Source organism: Coloeus monedula, assembly GCF_965178545.1.
Source record: "Coloeus monedula genome assembly, chromosome: 6".
NCBI classification, from domain to species: Eukaryota; Metazoa; Chordata; class Aves; order Passeriformes; family Corvidae; genus Coloeus; species Coloeus monedula.
In genome coordinates, this window is record NC_138786.1 from 24,638,515 (window position 1) to 24,656,120 (window position 17,606).

The window sequence follows — 17,606 nt, forward strand, 5'->3', positions numbered from 1 at the left end:
GGGATTAAATAATCTTTTTACATTTTAGATGCACCATCCTATCCAGATGAAACCAGCTGACAGCGAAAAGAGTAATGGTAAGCTTTACTAAAGTCCAAGTTTGGTGTCATCATTTGTGCTAGTCAGGAAGCTTGAGGATTTCCCTTTTGCTTAACAGCTTCTGATGAAGTCTTGAATTTGAGGCCTTATTTTTTAAAGAAAAAAGTGAAAAGAGAAAGGTGTGTTTTCAATATAGTAGGTAGTGTGAGTGATGTCTCTAAAATTCCATGACTCAGAGTATCTCCCCCTCTGCTGCTTGTGGTAGAACCACGCTGTCAGTTAGGGAAACATCCAGTGAGTTCTTCTTTGTACTAAGGTGGTTTAAATCTTTGTTGGGGACATGGACAGTGGGATTGAGTGCATTCTCAGCAAGCCTATGGGTGATGTCAAGCTGAGTGCTGTGGTTGATACCCTAGAGAGAAAGGAAGTCATCCAGAGGAGCCTTGACAGGCTGGAGAGGTGGGCCTGTGCTGATCTTATGAAGTTCAACAAGGCCAAGTGCAAGGTCCTGCAAACATGGATACAGCTTTGGTGATGAGCAGATGGAGAGCAGCCCTGAGAAGGACTCGGGGGTATTGGTGGCTGAAAAACTGAATGTAAACAGACAGTGTGCACTTGCAGCCCAGAAAGCCAGTCATATCCTGGGCTGCATCTAAAGAAGGGCCAACAGGTTGAAGGGGTGATTCTCCCTCTCTGCTGTCATGAGACCCCACCTGTTGTACTGCATCCAGCTCTAGGACCTCCAGCATAAGACATCGACCTGCTCAAGCACCTTCAGGGAAGGGCCATCAAGATAATCAGAGGAAGGGAGCAACTTCCCTATGAGGACAGGCTGAAAGAGCTGGGGTTGTTCCGCCTGGAGAAGGGAAGGCTCTAGAGAGACTTTCTAGCAGCCTTCCAGTACCTGCAGGGGGCCTAGAAGAAGGATGTGGAGGGATTGTTAATCTAGGAGTCTAGTGATAGCACAAGGAATAACAGTATTAAACCGAAAGAGATTTGGATTAGATTTTAGGAAGAAATTCTTTACTGTGAGGGTGGTGAGACACTGGAACAGATTACCCAGAGGAACTGTGGATGCCCCATCCTTGGAAGCGTTCAAGACCTGTCTGGATGGGGCTTTGAGCAGCCTGGTCTAGTCAAAGGAACTAGGTGATCTTTAAGATCCTTTCCAAACGAAACTATGATTGTATGAAATCTAGAAATGCCTTTTCAAGTGTTTGTCCAATGTGAAGCAAGGCCTGTTGCAGCTAGGGTAGGAGTCAAAAATACTTCTTGTAGCACACAAGAGAGGTTGAGAATTAACAGCAGTTCAGTAGAAAAGAAAAATGGATTATATCTACACATTGGCCATTTCAGATGGATGAAGAATTTAGCATCTACCACTGGGTAAATTATCATTTATCCATGCATTTCCTTGTGAGTTTGTATACATACATACATGCATGTATCTGTTTTGTCACAACATAAGCAAAGAAAGCTTTTAGCATCCTGTCATTTCAGCCTTTCTAGGCTTGGCCAAATTTTATTTTCTTCATTTGCAGTAGTTTGTGTCGCATCATGGAGAAGATAGTCCTGGTTCGAGAAAGCTTACCTCTTAATATAATTGAAAACAGAAGATGGAATAAATGGGTAGCATATAGTAAGAGTAATTCCATCTGCAGATTCCTCCATGGGTATACAGGACATGTTCCTGTGTAAATATATCTAGAAAGGAGAAATTCTTTTGAATTTTGTTGGGAGGAGAACAGAATAGGTTCTCTAAACTAAAACTGATCTTGCATTACATACAAACACACATACAAATATCCTGGGAAAATAACGGAAAGAGAGAAAAGTATTTAGTGGAATTTTAGGATGGTAATTCTGAGGCTATTATTTAACTCTTGAGTGTAATAACAAGTGAAGGTGACAACAATAAATAAAAAAGCATTAGTTATGAAAGTATTGGAACTTGCCACTTAGAAGAGGGAGTCTGGATCTCTTGAACTAAAATGGACTGCTAAAAGGATTTGAAAGCAGCTTTCTGCTCTAAGACCAGAAAGTGAATTGGGTACAGCATGAAGATTTAATGGCCAGTTAAAGCTGTGTCTGCTGGAATAGTTTGGAGTTTTCCTTTCCAGCACCATAGAAGACTCAACAAATGAGTTGATTTCCCCTCACTATAGCACTGAATAGGAGAAGACTTTATTGAAGCTTCAAAATGTGCTAGAGCCTTCATCATACTATATTTTATATTGTGATGAATGTCGTATATCTAAATGGTTTTGTATTTTCAAGAGGTATATATAATTTGCTTCATCCTTTAAAAGAAAGTGTTTCAGAGGTGATTGGCATCCTTAAGTAAATCGAGAGTATAAAATTCTGCTCTGAATTCAAATTTACCCTGCTCCCACAAGTGACCTTCAGCTGACATTAGTAACAACTAACTGAAAAATTAATAGAAATGTCTTTCTGACCCATTTATTTTAAAACAGTCTGCACACTGACAAGTATTCTTCAACTCTAATATATCTAGTAGCATCAGTATGTAGAGCCAAGAAACAGTACCACACAGTCCATGGTTTGATTTGAGGTGTTATTTTTGTGCTTTTGGTGCAGATCAGAATGGGCGTATCACTAACAGAAGTAAAAGTGGTCTGTTTTAGCAACTGCTGTTGTATCCACTGTTGAGAGAGGAGCATGAGGAAATGGGCATATCTAAATTCAAGTGATTGGCAGGAGGCTAGAAAGAAGCTTTCTGCAGTTCACTTGCTTTTTTATATGCAGTTAGGTATATGTTGGCAGTCTAAAGATAGAATAGGCAGAGGAAAGACGATCAAAGTACTCCAATAAACCACATTCAAGCCTTCTTTCTCCTGGAACTGAAGAGGTACAGAGAATTGCTGAATCTGACATATTTTTTTCCTTTTTTTTTTACACTCCTGTTGTTCACAGTCTTCACAAGCTAAAAGTAGTCAGCAAGTTGGAAACATCAAATCGTAAAACAGGCATCCATGAGGTTCATTAAAGTACCTCATATGCATCCTCTTAAATTGAAGACATAGTCCATTACTGGGAATCTGGTTTTGATAAGCCCATATCCTAAATACAAGGGAAATAACTGCAGTTAATGGAGAAGACTTGACAAAATAAGATCTAGTAAGCACATATTTGCTGGTAATACTTTTTATCTTTTGATTCCTTAGCAGTAGAAGATAGGAAGTTGTTTATTGGAATGATATCCAAGAAGTGCAATGAAAATGATATTCGAGTGATGTTCTCCCCCTTTGGGCAGATTGAAGAATGCAGGATATTACGGGGCCCGGATGGCTTGAGCCGAGGTAAGCAAAGCAAGAAGCTTTTTTGGCAGTTTGAGGATGCTGGAGGCTGCCTTTTGCAACTCAACCTGGCATTTGAGCTTTTTCAGTGGTTCCCACCTACACCCCCTCCCTGCCCAGTAAGCATTTTCATTCCTGTATTCACCCCAGTAGTTGTGGAGATAGTGAACAACTTGATTCTTTTTTTGTTCTTTCCCCAGGTTGTGCATTTGTGACTTTTACAACAAGAGCCATGGCACAAACAGCAATCAAAGCAATGCACCAAGCACAAACCATGGAGGTAAAACAAGTTAGTGGGTGTCAGGAGCAGATGTAATTTGTCAGACAGTCACTATGGAGTTTAAAGGACTAGAGAGCAGAGAGCAGGCTAAGTGCAGTTGTGTGTTTCTTCACAAATACTGCTCCTGGACCTTTGTGTTTATTCTGCTCCATTTTTAGTGTTTAAGATAGAAACTTCATCTGCAGAGAAAATACCAAAATACAAAATAGAATTAAAAGCAAACAAGATTTTGAGCCTTTGATAAAATGTGCTATTTGAGTATTTGTGTGTCTGCATGTATGCATAGAGGAGGAGGGAAATGCTTCCAATGACTGGGTCTTAATGCAATATTTTTGTGACTGCTGGGGATAGCAAGTATGTAATTGTTTGAATTGCTGTTTGCAGGGTTGCTCTTCTCCCATTGTTGTAAAATTTGCAGACACGCAGAAGGACAAAGAGCAGAAACGAATTGCTCAGCAACTTCAGCAACAAATGCAACAGATCAGTGCTGCCTCAATATGGGGAAACCTGGCTGGTCTCAACACACTTGGACCCCAGTACTTAGCAGTGAGTTTCTGATTTGATCTGTTTTCATCTCTTCAGGGTTTGCAGTGTCTGACTGTCTTGCAATGTTTAATATATTCATTTTTAGAAGGCTCCTGGTAGATAGGAGCTGGGTTCTTAATCCCTGTTTTGTGGATGAGAAGGCTGAAACTGTGTTATGTGCTCTCATCTAGCTGGGATACATTTAAGGGAGGATTTCAACCCCAGTCACAGTAGCCCTAATTACTGAAACCTTGGGGTTTTCTCCTGTGTTCTGTAGAATGTGCTTTTTCTTTTTTATACTACTGCCTCAGTGTTTACTATATAAATGCCCTTTTCATGTCTATCTGATGGCATAGTTCTTGTATTTCTTTATCATTTTGTTTCCGTCATCCTCTTCCAGTGTAACCTGGAACAGTACTTGGTACTGTCCAAATAGAAAAGATCAGATTGGAAGCAGAGTAAATAAACCCCAACAACAAAAACCAAACCAAATAAAGACAAACCCTACAGAAAATAGAGAGAAACTACTCTCTTTAGCAAAAATGATGTAACAGAAAGTAGACTGTAGTTTCATTTTGGTTGATTTTGCTGGGTCCCTAAAGGATGAACTTTTCAAAAACTGATGTGCTCTGACTTATGTGGGTTGCCAGAGTAGCTCTGAGAACTGTATTTATGCAAACTAAAGTCTGAGGAACAGAAAAGGAAAATTTCATCTCATTCTTGGTATGGTGTATAGTTGAAATGGGGCAATTCTCTTACTACTTTTTTATTTTGGGTAGATTGGAATTTTTTTATAACACCAACTAGTTAATGGAGAAAGGAACTGGAAATCTCTAAATAGCTTCTGAGCTGAGGCTTGAAATGTCTCTCACATCTACTGTGCATAAGGAAAGTAGAGGAGGTTCTCTCTCATGGTGGCTCTTTGGTTTTGATATGGCATTGCCATTTATCCCATGCTGGCAGTGTCAGCTGTAAAGTCTGTTTTGAGGTAGCATATCCTTAGGGGTGGCAATCCTGCCTTAGGTGCTTTGAATAGAAATTCTCTCTCACTACTTATTCTACTGGTTTTGTCTTGGTGTATTGGCTATAATTTTCCCTCAGCATTGATGCTGTTGAGTGAGGAAAGCATTGTGCTGTTGCTTTGGCTGCAATGTGATGCATGGGCTACGTGGAGCTTCACCGTGGTGGTGCTCTGGCTGTGTTGTTCAGAGAATTCTCTTTACGCTTTGCTATGATGTGGTGCATGGGCTGCAGGAATTCAGTTGTGACGGCGCTCTGGCTGTGGTGTGATGCAGTTTCTCCCAGAAGCAGAGCCAGCCCTCACTCTCACTCTTGTTTTGTTTTTTGGTGTAATGTCTAGCTTTATTTGCAGCTCCTTCAGCAGACAGCAGCTGCTTCATCTGGGAACCTGAACACACTGAGCAGCCTCCACCCCATGGGAGGTGAGTTTTTTTCCACCAGAAGACAAATTCAGTGCCAAACAAAAGAGAACAAGGGTAGAGAAAGTAGCCAAAAGGCTGTAGGCATTTTAATCTCATTTGAAATAAGTAGTCCTGAGTTTACCAACTCCTTTGAAATGACAGGAATTCTCTGCTACAAGTGTGGATGTTCCTTCTTAATCTTAGTTAACTCTTGTCCCCAAGGTAAGTGGTGGTATCTACCCAACCTCTGGCATTTAAAATTATCTTCCCTTATGGATAGCAAAAATAATGCTCTCTGTATTTGTTTTCATGCAAACAGGTGCATACATGATGAACTGTGTTTTGAAATAGGCACTAATGCACATGTATTCAGTGGTACTAGATTCTTAGTTTTCCCATTTTCAATGTATTTAAGGACAAAGCATGGAAGTTGGAAATACACTGTTGTTAGAAACGTGAGCTAGTCTTTCATTCAGATTCTTCTATTCATTCATTTGAATTACAGTTAATTATGCCATTGCTGTTAGGGAAATATCAGCTTCATAGATATGAGCCCAATTCCTTGCTGTGGACTGCTAGTCAGAATATTCACTGAGTATAGCAGTCCTGGATTGGTTGTCCCTTTTGTCTTCACACAGTTGGGAATAATAAAACACATGTTAGCAACTCCATTCACCACATTACCTAAACTCTTCTGCTGGCAGCAAAAACCTATAGTTTTGATTTTAATAATGAACACTTTTAACTTTTCAAATTGCCTCCTGGAGTTTTATGGTGTTTGCCAATATCACACACCCTGTCTGTGGAGAAGTTCATCCAAAAGTGTCTTTGTAGATTGACTTGTGTTGGCTGGTGCACCCATCAGTAACAATTACAAGCTTTTGCAAAATGTTATATTTTCCCTTGTAAGAATTTTGATTTATACTGGAAGTTGATTCTAAATTCAGCTTCCTACTTTGATTTCTTTCATGTTACAACTCTTCAGAGCTCTTAGATCTAAGACTCTTGCAAAAAGCAATTTTTTTTAAAGTCTGTTTCACTAATATCCTGTGTGGTGATGATCTATTTTGTTATGCACATGATGCTGCCTTTTTTCCCCTCCTGTGTCTGCTTAAAAACAAGATGTAATAAAGGAGAAAGTACAGCAGTAAGGACTGGAGCAAAGGGAAGGGGGTAACTAGCTGAGATTGAGAAGTTTCCAGGGTAATTCTGTCTTCACTATTAAAAAAAAAAAAAATTAAAAATTGAGAAACCAGACGTATAAATAGCATGTTGCATGGTTTTTCCAAATCTGTGATTCTCTACAAAAAATTCGTAGTTTTAAGGTCTTGATAATATCTCAGCTGATCTCCTTTCTTGAAATTCATAGAAAGAAAAATTAAGTAGGTAATTAGATCCCAAACTATGTCAGACTTTGTAAACAAAATTTAATCTTGAAGCTGTTTGAAAGCAGATGGGAAAACAGTGTGATGACAAGAGGACAGGTGCTGTGTGCACATGACAAACTGCTTCAGTAAGGAACAAGCTGCTCTGTTCTTCATTAGCTCCAGCACTTGCACTTTTAACCCTCTGTAGCACAATAAAAGGAAAATAGAAAACTTTTTGATTTTAACTTCCTGCTTTTATGTTACAATGGAATCTTGTGTATCTAAATAAAGGCCGAATCCACTTGTTTTAGGAACTAAATTTGCCTAGGGAAACAGACCCTGCCACAAAGAGAAAACAATTTAAAAAGTTAAAAAACCCAAACAAACTATCCTAAAGGTATTAGAATTATTTTAGAAAATAATTAGTTTATACTGCATTGTCACATTCTTATGTTGTCTGTTTACATGCTTAAATTACAAAACTGATGTTTTAATTATTTGAGTTGTGTGCTTTGCTCCCAAGGTCTTACCAAGTATCCAAAAGATGAGATACCACCTCTGCTTAGGATGTTCTGATGTTGTTAAATTAAGGGTGATTAATTTAGTTTTGTTTTTAATTATGTTGGGAATAAATATTAGAGGTTGTCTGAAGTCAGATGAAGAGAGGAGGAATTGTTAAAGTAATCAAAGGTAGAGACAAAAAAAATGGAAGGTAAGGGAAGAGTGAGGGGAGGCAGAATTGGAAGAATGGGGCTAGTCTACCCAAGGATGGCTAAGATCCATTTTAGTGATAATTCTGTGGCAGGAAAAGAGGACAAAGTACAGTCAGTACTGACCAAATGGTTTCATTCAAAAATGATGGTTCAAGATGAAGGTGAATCAGATGAATAAATTGACCAGTAAAATTCATAAACACAGGGGTCCCTTCCTCCTCCTGCAGTATTCCGTGCTCCCTACGCACAGCATGCCTGAGGCTTCCTGTTTTCCTTGCCAGTGTGTTTGACCAGCCTACACATACATTGGCTGATCTGTGGTCAGGACTTGCCACTTAACAATTGTCTCACAATTGACTGCTGCTTCTTGGCTGCCAGGGGGAGCAAGCAAAACATGCTGGTGCTCAGCTGATGGTGGGTTAAAACCATTACTTTGTGGCCACTGTGGTGTGAGGCCTTCATGAAAGAATTTGCAGTTACTGCTGTCCCCATACAAAGAGCGTGGAGGGACATGAGAGTGCATGAGCTCTCAGACCCTGACTTCACTCTTATGCTTTTGTTGACTGGAGAGAACAGTGCTTGAAAATTTCTGTATTTTGGCGTCTCCATCTGAGGTAATGACTACCTGGCCTCTTCCCAAATCACATCTATCTGGCCAAACAAAACCTTTTTAATTATAGCATGGAATTGCAATGTAGAAAAGAGCAGTAACTAGCATTAAGCCTGTTGCTTTTAAGCTCCTTCCCGTTCCTCCCTTGTGATGAGGTTGCTGGATCTGTTACCCTTGCATGATGGTGGCTCTTACAAGAGAAACTCCACATTCTTGCCTGTGTTGCAGGACTGAATGCGATGCAGTTACAGAACCTGGCCGCGCTGGCAGCTGCGGCCAGTGCAGCTCAGAACACACCGAGTGGCACCGCTGCACTCACCTCCTCCAGCAGCCCCCTGAGTGTGCTCACCAGCTCAGGTAAGAGACTGCCCGTGCTGTAGCCTGACATGCATTGCCTTGGAAGTCCTTTCAGGACAGATGTCACCTGTTTTGTCTATCCCTTTTTGTCACTTTCATGTTGATCTTTAATAGATAAACAGTTTACTAGTAGTTTCACTGGCCTCTGTTTAGGGTAGATACCTTTGCCACCAGCAAAGGCTTTTTTACCTGCTGTGTCTCTTCCTCCAAATGGTCAGATTAATTTAGAGTAAAAAGAATTTTTGAGGTCATCATGAAGCAGAAAGGTAGGTGACCTCCTTCCAGTCATGTTATTGCAATCCCATCACATATTTGGTTTGTCTGTGATTTTAGGCAGGCACTGTGGTAAATACATCCTGTTCCTCTCAGTATGGAAAGAGAAAATGCCTTTAGCATGAGGTAATGCATTCTGTGCACTAGAACAATACAGTTTCTATTCCATTAATGAAGATAAGAATATTATAACTTCTCATAAAAGTAGTATAAACAGACACCTAGCACTTTTACTAGAAAGTAGTTGTCTAGAATTTAATGTATGAGTTGCACATAAAAATCAGTATTTTCCTTTTGTGTGGCTTTTTTGTGTTTGTTTGTTTTGGGTTGGGTTTTTTTAACTTTAGAATATGTATATTAACCAGAGATACTAGAATGTCCAAGTAGTGGTTTTTTGCTGCCTTATTGTTAAAAGTGATCATTAAATGCCACAAGCAAAAAACTAAAATAAATTCAATTGTGCTTATGGCAGACATGCTAAGTTTTTGTCACAAACAAGGATCAGTATTCTACTCAGTTATTTCTATCCTATTTTGAGTTTTTACTAAATCCTGGCATGAGAAGGGAGACCCTCTATTTTCAGGGTGTCAGTTTTCCAGCATCTCTGGCTTCTATCCTACAGAGTTGACATCCTCACCTGTGATTGTGAGAGACCAAAGAGGGCTGGAGGGGAGGGGGTTTTAAATTTCCACATGTAGATTTTGAATTGCGTAGGAGGACCAAGGAGCCGGCTAAGAGATTATAAAGAGATTACAAGGAAAAGCTGTTTAGAAAACCTTATGTCACATGATTGGGAATTAAACCATAGGTGCTTTGCACAGTTTTCTACTTAAAGAAATTCCCAAGGGAGCGTTTAGTTCAAAGAGTGTTCTGTTGCTGGACATTATTTACATAAGAACTTTGTGGTCTGCAATCCTTAAAAGATTGAAATTTTAAAATTTATCTTGACCCCCAGCTATGTATCCTATTCTATAATTAAAAAACAAACAAAACCAAAAAACAGTGAAAAGTTCAGACTACACAAGAGCTGCATTTATAACCCACTAATGCTTCTTCATCATAAAGGAAGCACGAAGGTGAATATATCTGAGGGTTTCTCCTTTATTTCCTCATGCTTTGTCAGGTTACAATTTGCTGTGCTGGCATTTAGAACTAAGATTTCCTTATTGGCTGTCATGTCTAATGACTGCAGCAAGTTGGTTCTCTGTTTTGTTGAGGTGGAGAAAGGGGCTGGCAGGTTGTGAAGTTCAAATGTCAGATGTGCTAGAAAAAGCAGAAACAGTCCCTTATCAGAAGCATGCAGTGAAAGGACAAGGGCTATGGGCACAAGTTGCAGCTGAGAAAATTCTGATTAGATAGAAGAATAAAATTAATGGCAAGAGTGATCAAGCTCAGGAACAAGATGCCAGAGGGGCTGTGGAATCTCCATCATTTCAGAGACTGAGAATGCAATGAGAAAGGACCCTTTCAAATTCAGAGGTGAGACCAGCTCTGAGCAGACTGCTAGACAGGGTGATCCACAGAGGTCCCTTTCAAATGAAGTCATGCTACTATTGAGCAGTTCTTTGGAATTGTTTTCCCCTCTGTGAATTTTGGCTGTTCCACAGAACTACACAGGTTCCTTTTTCCTTGGCGAGAGACATATTTGAGGAGTCTGTTCCATTTTTTATCATGCTGGTGGAGGGGCTAGGGGGTGGGGAGCAGCCCATTTTCCAGTACTTTCTGTGCTGAATCCAAATAACCTTCTGATGGTCAGTAATATCAATAAATGATTGTGTGTTAACAATTCAGTTATCATGAAGGATCATTTGTATTAATATCCTATACAGATGTATCAGTTCACTCTTCACAGGCTTGTAACATGAAGCAGGCATTACTGTATTGCTCTTTAAACCTAATTTCAAGTATAATTTTAAAGAGTAAAGATAAGCTTTGTTCAACAGAAATAAAAAGTTTTGGAGGGCTTGTGGTCTATAAGTAGTCACTGACGTCAAACTCTGAAATGGTTCTAGTGCTTTTCCTTAGAGGTATAAATATGCTTCACCTTTTAAAACTGTACTCAAATTGGGATGAGGGGAAGCCTCAATGTATACAGACACATTCAATCCCATGATAATTGCCTGTAATTATGCAGCTTTTAAACTCTTGAGTCTTTAAGCAAACTTGAAAATCTATTTGGATTAATATTCATATGTGCATTCACTCTGTATGTATTCACATAGAAGGCTGTTGGACTCCACACAAAACATCTATCCCTCCTGAAGCACACCTAGACCTTGAAGAAACTCAGTATGTAGCAGTTCAGTACCATGTGTTAGTAAGTGCTTGCCTTGTCTGAGGGACATATGGCAACATCTACTGTGATAACCTCTTAAACCTAACTGCAGATGAGATGACTAACTCCTTGACTTCTCTCCATCTGTCATCCAAATGTTCACCTGATGCTTATTTGGACATCTCTCCTCAAACTGCATAATTGGTGGAAAAATCCAGACAGTCCTTCTCCATAGCTGCCTTCTTGATCTTCCTTCATCTGCACTGATATTTGTGTCTGGGGAACTTGGAAGTCTACACAGTGCAGTTCATGGACTATGCATAGGTTACATGTCAAAATGGTTCAACTCAGAGGGGTTACATATTGTGATTGTGCTGTCTTCCTACCCATTTCAGTCAATTTCCTTTAGATAGTTCCAAGCACAACTGTGTGTTTTGATGTAGAATGGGTTGAAGTAAAACCTTCAAGCTTGCTGAAGATCAGCTGCTCTTGGAACTGAACAGTCTGCTGCTGTTAGGTAGTTATTGTTGCAGAGACCATGGCCATAGACAAACTCACTTAAACTGCTAGCTCGTAAAAGGGATGTTCAAGAAAATATTCTAGAAGTATCTCAGGATAGGAGTGTCTTGTCTGCCATCTTTTTGACTCAAGCACCAATAAGATTGTCTGCTCCAGAACAGAATAGAATGGTTGCAAACACTGAGGTATGTTTCCATTTTCACTCCTTCTAAGGACAACCTCAAAGGTCCAGCAAAGCTTAGATGATTTTCTTGGCCTTTGTGTGTCTCTGACAAAATTGTTTTCAGAGATAGCATAGTATTTCTGGTTTTACTGGAACTAATTCCGGCACAGTTCAGTCAGATTCATCGCCTGAATTTAACTTCTCTTCAGGTCATTGCTTGGATGCTACTTGTCTGAGTTAGGACAGACTTACTGTTCCCTCAGTTTACCTACCTCCACAAGTTGTTACTTGATGTCCAAGTTTCATTATCTTTCTAATCATATATCTTTCTACAAAGCTCTTCTTTATTACATATTCAAATTTTCTGAAAACTTTAAATATTTTCAACTGCTTCTGTTAGAGTTAGCCTTTTTGACTAAATATAACTCAGTAGATAGGTCTAAGAAACTTAACTTTAGAAGCAAGAAAAAAAACCCAACAACCCACCAAAAGTTGCCCAGAAACAATGCTAGGAATGGAGTAAAGAACATGTATAAAACAATATTGGTTTTCCATCCCCATTGCTTTGTTCTCTTTTCTGATCTAAAATATAATACAAGAAAAACTGTAGAACAGAAATAATGACTAGAATGGTGGCACTCCTCCCCTCTTAGCAACAGCCTGAAAAATAGAAGACTGACATGGGAGAAGGATATGATTGCAGCCTAGAAATGCATTAGTGTTGTGATGAAGATGAATAGGGAAAAACCAGTCATTAGGTATTTCAAGAAAATAATTCCATGATTTCAGGTCAAGTTGTCACCTGATAATTTAAAAATAAAAAAGATTTTTCTTAGCATAGTGCATGATCAAATTGCAGAAGTTGTGCCTTAGAACATAGTAGAGTCCAACAATTCGGTGTTCAAATTGCGCTGAAATTAATGAATGAAAATCATAACTTTATTACAAAGACACTGCCTTTGGCTGAAAAAATCCTAGATTCACAGATGGCTGTGTTGGTATACAGACCATGCATAGGAAGCAGTCCTTTGTAATTGCCCTGTATTTCTGCTTTACTGTTGCTTAACTGCCTTTTGTCATCATCAGAAATGGGATGCTGTCTTCAATTCCTGCATACATAGGATCAAGAAAATACAGACAAGTCTTCCATTTTCTTGGCATTTTCAGTACGAAAGCATTTCTTGTTTTGCCTAAAGCAATTTCTGATAAAGGCAGCTAAACTAAAATAACTGTGTGATCAGCTTTTTATAGTGGTTTAACTGAATTTATTTAAAATCACAACCTTTTAAAGTAGGGAAGGTATCCATTTTCTCTCTCACTTTGTTCTCTAGCCTTTTTTTCCTTAGCTGCTACTATTTTATTTGGGATAGGTTTGGGAGGGTTTTTAAATGGTGTTCTCATCTGTCAAATATAGTGTCTTTTTGAATTATAAAGATCAGCAATGAAATGTTGCAGAAGCAAGTGATATTTTAAAATCAAGGTAACTCTATGATTTCTGAACTCTGGCTTTTATTCAGCCAGCTGTGTTATGTTTTCTACCAACTTGAGGGTTATACTGTAACTTGTTCTCTGTCTTTTCCCAACATTTAATATGCTACTGATAATAAGACATGAAGTGTCTCCTTTTCCTCAGAGTATCTTGAAATATAGTTTGGGACATCGTCTTTCAATTTTTGATTTATTAAGAGAGTTTGTCTAAACATGTACTAGAGGAGGTGTATCATTTCTTCTGTTAGTACAAAAGGTGGTATGAAGTGCAGCTCTCTGGTTCTCATGTTGCTTTTGTTAGGTAGAGCTTTCGCTGGGGCTTGTTAGGCTGTATTCCATTTATATAGTTCCAGTATCCCACCCCAGCTGAGACTTCGTGCCACATATATGAAGTGGTAAATATGTAGTGTGTGTGAAACTGCTTGAAAGATGCTAACAATTCCTTTAAAGTTTGAATGGATATATGCAGCATAATCGCTAATCACAGAAACATGAGGAAAACTGAAAATGCCTCAAATTCAGTTCTTCTCTTACCCCCTTGGTCAAACCAATAGAAAGGAGACTACAAGATGCTTCTACAGCATCAGTGTTCAGTATCTTTTAATTTTTAGCAGCCATAAATATTTTCTAGTGCATCTTGTGCAGTAAATTTCAACTTCTTGGTTAATAGCAATACACATAGCTTTTCTCTTTCACTAGTGCACAAACCTGTTAGAAAAACCACTGCTATATAATCATAAAAATACTAAGCATTTCTTATTTTATGATGTCCATAAATCTTTGTAGATGACCTCAATTTGAACTTCTGTTTCTTGTGATATACCAACTTGGAAAACTTTTTTTTCTCATGATTTTGATGTTGACTTCTGTAGAACTAACTGTAGAATTTGGTAGGCCATGTAAGCTGTTACTCTGCTAGATACTGTATCTGCAGACTTCTCTTACTGAGTCAGTGTGGTTGAAGACGTTGCTGGAATAGTCAATAGAGGACAGACTGTGTATTTTCAGATGTACATTTCAAGACTTTTTTCAGTCCTAGCCCCAGCTGCAGCAGTAGGATTTTTAATAGAAAATTATTTAATGTGTCAAATTAATCTAGGCTTGTGGTGTTCCTGTTCTGGCAGTATTGGAAAACCATATGCTCAGCCTTCTTTAGTGTCCCTAGTATCTATGTTGCAGGTCTTTTTCACCCTGAGTGATGCTTCAAGGATATATGTTAATACATAGCAAGAGACTCTTTCTTTAGGCAGCAGGAAACGGGGCATCACTGCTTGTTACCTTATGTTGAGATACAGTTTAGCCAACGTTTGTATAATGTCTCAATCTTACCTCTCTTACACTTACTGACATTATTATTGCTACAAAAAATAGATGTTATGATGAAGTAGAAACTTTCAAAAAATGTAGGAAGGGCTTAGAACGTATAAGAAGTATGATCAATCAAGTGGGCTTGGGTTTTTTTTTTTACATAAAGTTGCCTGGATCTGTTCCTTAATAGTTTTTTCTACTGGAAAAACTTAATGAAGAAGCTGAATTATCAGGACCAAAAAAAATATTAGTTGAAGTTTAATTATTTTGTTTTAATAGCAGGTTCCTCACCTAGTTCCAGTAGCAGCTCCTCTGTTAATCCAATGGCTTCTCTTGGAGCATTGCAGACGCTGGCAGGTGCTACAGCAGGCCTCAACGTTAGCTCTTTAGCAGGTAAGTGATGTGTAGTGGTGGCTTGGGGGAATCACTGATTACCATTCCTCAGCCTGTGCTAGCTCTCTGGGGTGATTTTTTCTGCTCCCTGCTTTTTGTAACCGTGCAGAGTGTTTGAAAGGTTATTGATCTGGCTCAGTGGAAGCACTCAGTCATCTTTTATTTCCTTTTTCTTATACAGGAATGGCAGCCTTAAATGGAGGACTTGGCAGTGGTGGTCTCTCAAATGGGACAGGTAGCACAATGGAAGCCCTCACACAGGCTTATTCTGGAATCCAGCAATATGCTGCTGCTGCACTGCCCACACTCTATAACCAGAGTCTCTTAACGCAGCAGAGTATTGGTGCAGCAGGAAGTCAAAAAGAAGGTAGGCAGAAAGTTGTAGAAACTACTTGAGAGGGGTTTTCAAAAGGGCAAGCTTAGCCCTTGCACCTACCTTATCTGCAGATTTTTTATTTGGTGGCATTTTTTAGAATCCAGGAGTTACGGAAGATAAAGAAGGTCTGTGGGATGTTTCTACTAAGGGCTGCTCAAAGTAGTTTTTATACAAGACATTTCTCATGGGGTTTGTCTAGCCTTAAGTGCTTCCTTAATCATATTCCTCCATGTTCTCAGAGGGAAGGAGAATATGAGTCTACAGCTCACTGTCAGAGAATCAGATGTGGTTTTGTTCATGTAGTTTTCTTGGTCCTTCATATATTCCAACAGATACTTAATGCCAGTTTTTTCACTCTTCAGATTCAGGTTAAATTTAATAAGTAGTGTAAAGTAATGTAGAATGTAGGACTAAGTTTTCAGCAGAATGTAGCATGTTTAGAAAAGAATCTGTTGGATTACAAGCAATGTGATTATTTGTGTTTTGTATAGAAATTTATTTAGTTGCTTTGGGACCACAGGTTTTGCATAGCCATTTTTTGTTTAGTCAACATCTAGCACTCAGACTTACTGTTTCAGCTTTCATTACAGCAAGTATCTGTGAACCAGTTGTGGCACAATGTGTAAAGTACAAACAAAAGTGGTGAGAAAGAGCTAGAATTATTTGATTGATCAATCCCAGCAAAGGGTCATGCTAATTTATTCTGGAATCAAGTGCTCTGCAGTAGTGTAAATAGCAGTTTCATTGTTTTATCTAGAAAATTTGTCTTGAGTGGCTATTCCACCTTTTTTTGTGCAATGGGTATATGGTCTCCATGCTCTTTCTGAATGTGTTATCCTACTTGTTGTTTGAAGGTCCAGAGGGAGCCAATCTGTTTATCTACCATCTTCCCCAGGAATTTGGGGATCAGGATCTCCTGCAGATGTTCATGCCATTTGGAAATGTCGTCTCTGCCAAGGTTTTCATTGACAAGCAGACCAATCTAAGCAAGTGTTTTGGTATGTTGGATCTACAGCTTCTCTATGAGGGGAAGCAAAGGAGTAGACACTGATCTCTTCTCTCTGGTGACCGGTGACAGGACCCAAGATAAAGGCCTGAAGCCTTTAAGGACGGGTTTAGGTTGGATATTAGGAAAAGGGTTCTTCACCTGCAGGGTGAATGGGCATTGGAACAGGCTCCCCAGGGAAGTGGTCACAGCACCAGCCTGACAGAGTTTAAGGAGTGTTTGGAAACTGCTCTCAGACACACAGTGTGATTCTCGGGATGTCTTGTGCAGGGACTTCAGTCATCTTTGTGGATCCATTCCAACTCAGGATATTTTGTCATTCTGTAAATCATCAGCTGTAAAAAGGTGGCTTTTTTAGTAATCTCTTTTTCAGTATATTGTCTAGTGTAGCTTTTAAGTAAGTAGTGAATCTCTATATATTCCTAAAAAACTAAATAAACCAAACACTTCCAGCAATAAACTGTATTTTCAATGTGACTTTTTGCTTTTCCCAATTTCATACTGTTGTGCCTCATAGTTGTGTTCTGGCCCTAGATAATTCTCCCTGAGATTAGCTCAGTTGGTTAGAGCATGTTGCTAATAATGCCAAGGTTGTAGGCTTGATCCCCTTATGGGCCACTCACTTAGGAGCTGGATTCCTTGATCCTTGTGGATTCCTTCTAACTCAGAATGTTCTATTACTGCTATTTGTGTTTGCAGACTGTAAACCTGAGATAGTTCCTCCTCTTCCTGTCTTTTCAATAATTGTTTGTGTTGCTCTCTATATTACTTAGTACATTATGATTATGAATTATTTCTATTAATATATTCATATATAATTATTGTGGGTACCGTATTGCATTTTTGAGGTGCTGTAAGCTCTCGTGACTTTTTATAGATGGAGATTTATTGTGATGGAATAGGAGAGGTGAGCCTTTCTCTGTGGTTTTGATAGCTTTGTGTCTACATAATATCCTGAATTTTTTCCTATTTGAGCCAAAAGATGTGGACAATCTGATGCTTTGTGAGAATACAAAAATACGCTGATCATTCAGCTATGACACCTGCATATTATGGACAGGTAGACATTGACTGGAGTGGGAGTTATTCTCACTCCAGACATTGAGTGGAGTTATTTAAAATAGGTTCCTTCAAAACCCTGGAGAAGTTTGTTTTCAGGATAATCTTTTCCAGGAA

At 39.0% G+C, this 17,606-nt stretch overlaps 1 protein-coding gene across 19 annotated transcripts in view; it reads left to right on the forward strand.

Annotated features, from left to right (window-relative positions):
- The window catches only part of CELF1 (CUGBP Elav-like family member 1), a 62,507-nt gene that overhangs the window by 35,586 nt on the left and 9,315 nt on the right, over positions 1-17,606 (forward strand). For 12 of the 19 annotated variants that reach the window (XM_082283951.1, XM_082283955.1, XM_082283950.1 and 9 more), the window contains 9 exons: positions 29-77; positions 3,225-3,359; positions 3,557-3,636; positions 4,021-4,182; positions 5,522-5,603; positions 8,501-8,629; positions 14,935-15,048; positions 15,230-15,415; positions 16,279-16,422. In XM_082283951.1, the coding sequence (XP_082140077.1) occupies positions 29-77; positions 3,225-3,359; positions 3,557-3,636; positions 4,021-4,182; positions 5,522-5,603; positions 8,501-8,629; positions 14,935-15,048; positions 15,230-15,415; positions 16,279-16,422 (1,081 nt within the window). The remainder of the gene's footprint in view (positions 1-28; positions 78-3,224; positions 3,360-3,556; positions 3,637-4,020; positions 4,183-5,521; positions 5,604-8,500; positions 8,630-14,934; positions 15,049-15,229; positions 15,416-16,278; positions 16,423-17,606) is intronic. The other 7 variants (XM_082283965.1, XM_082283948.1, XM_082283964.1 and 4 more) reach the window with 7 other exon arrangements.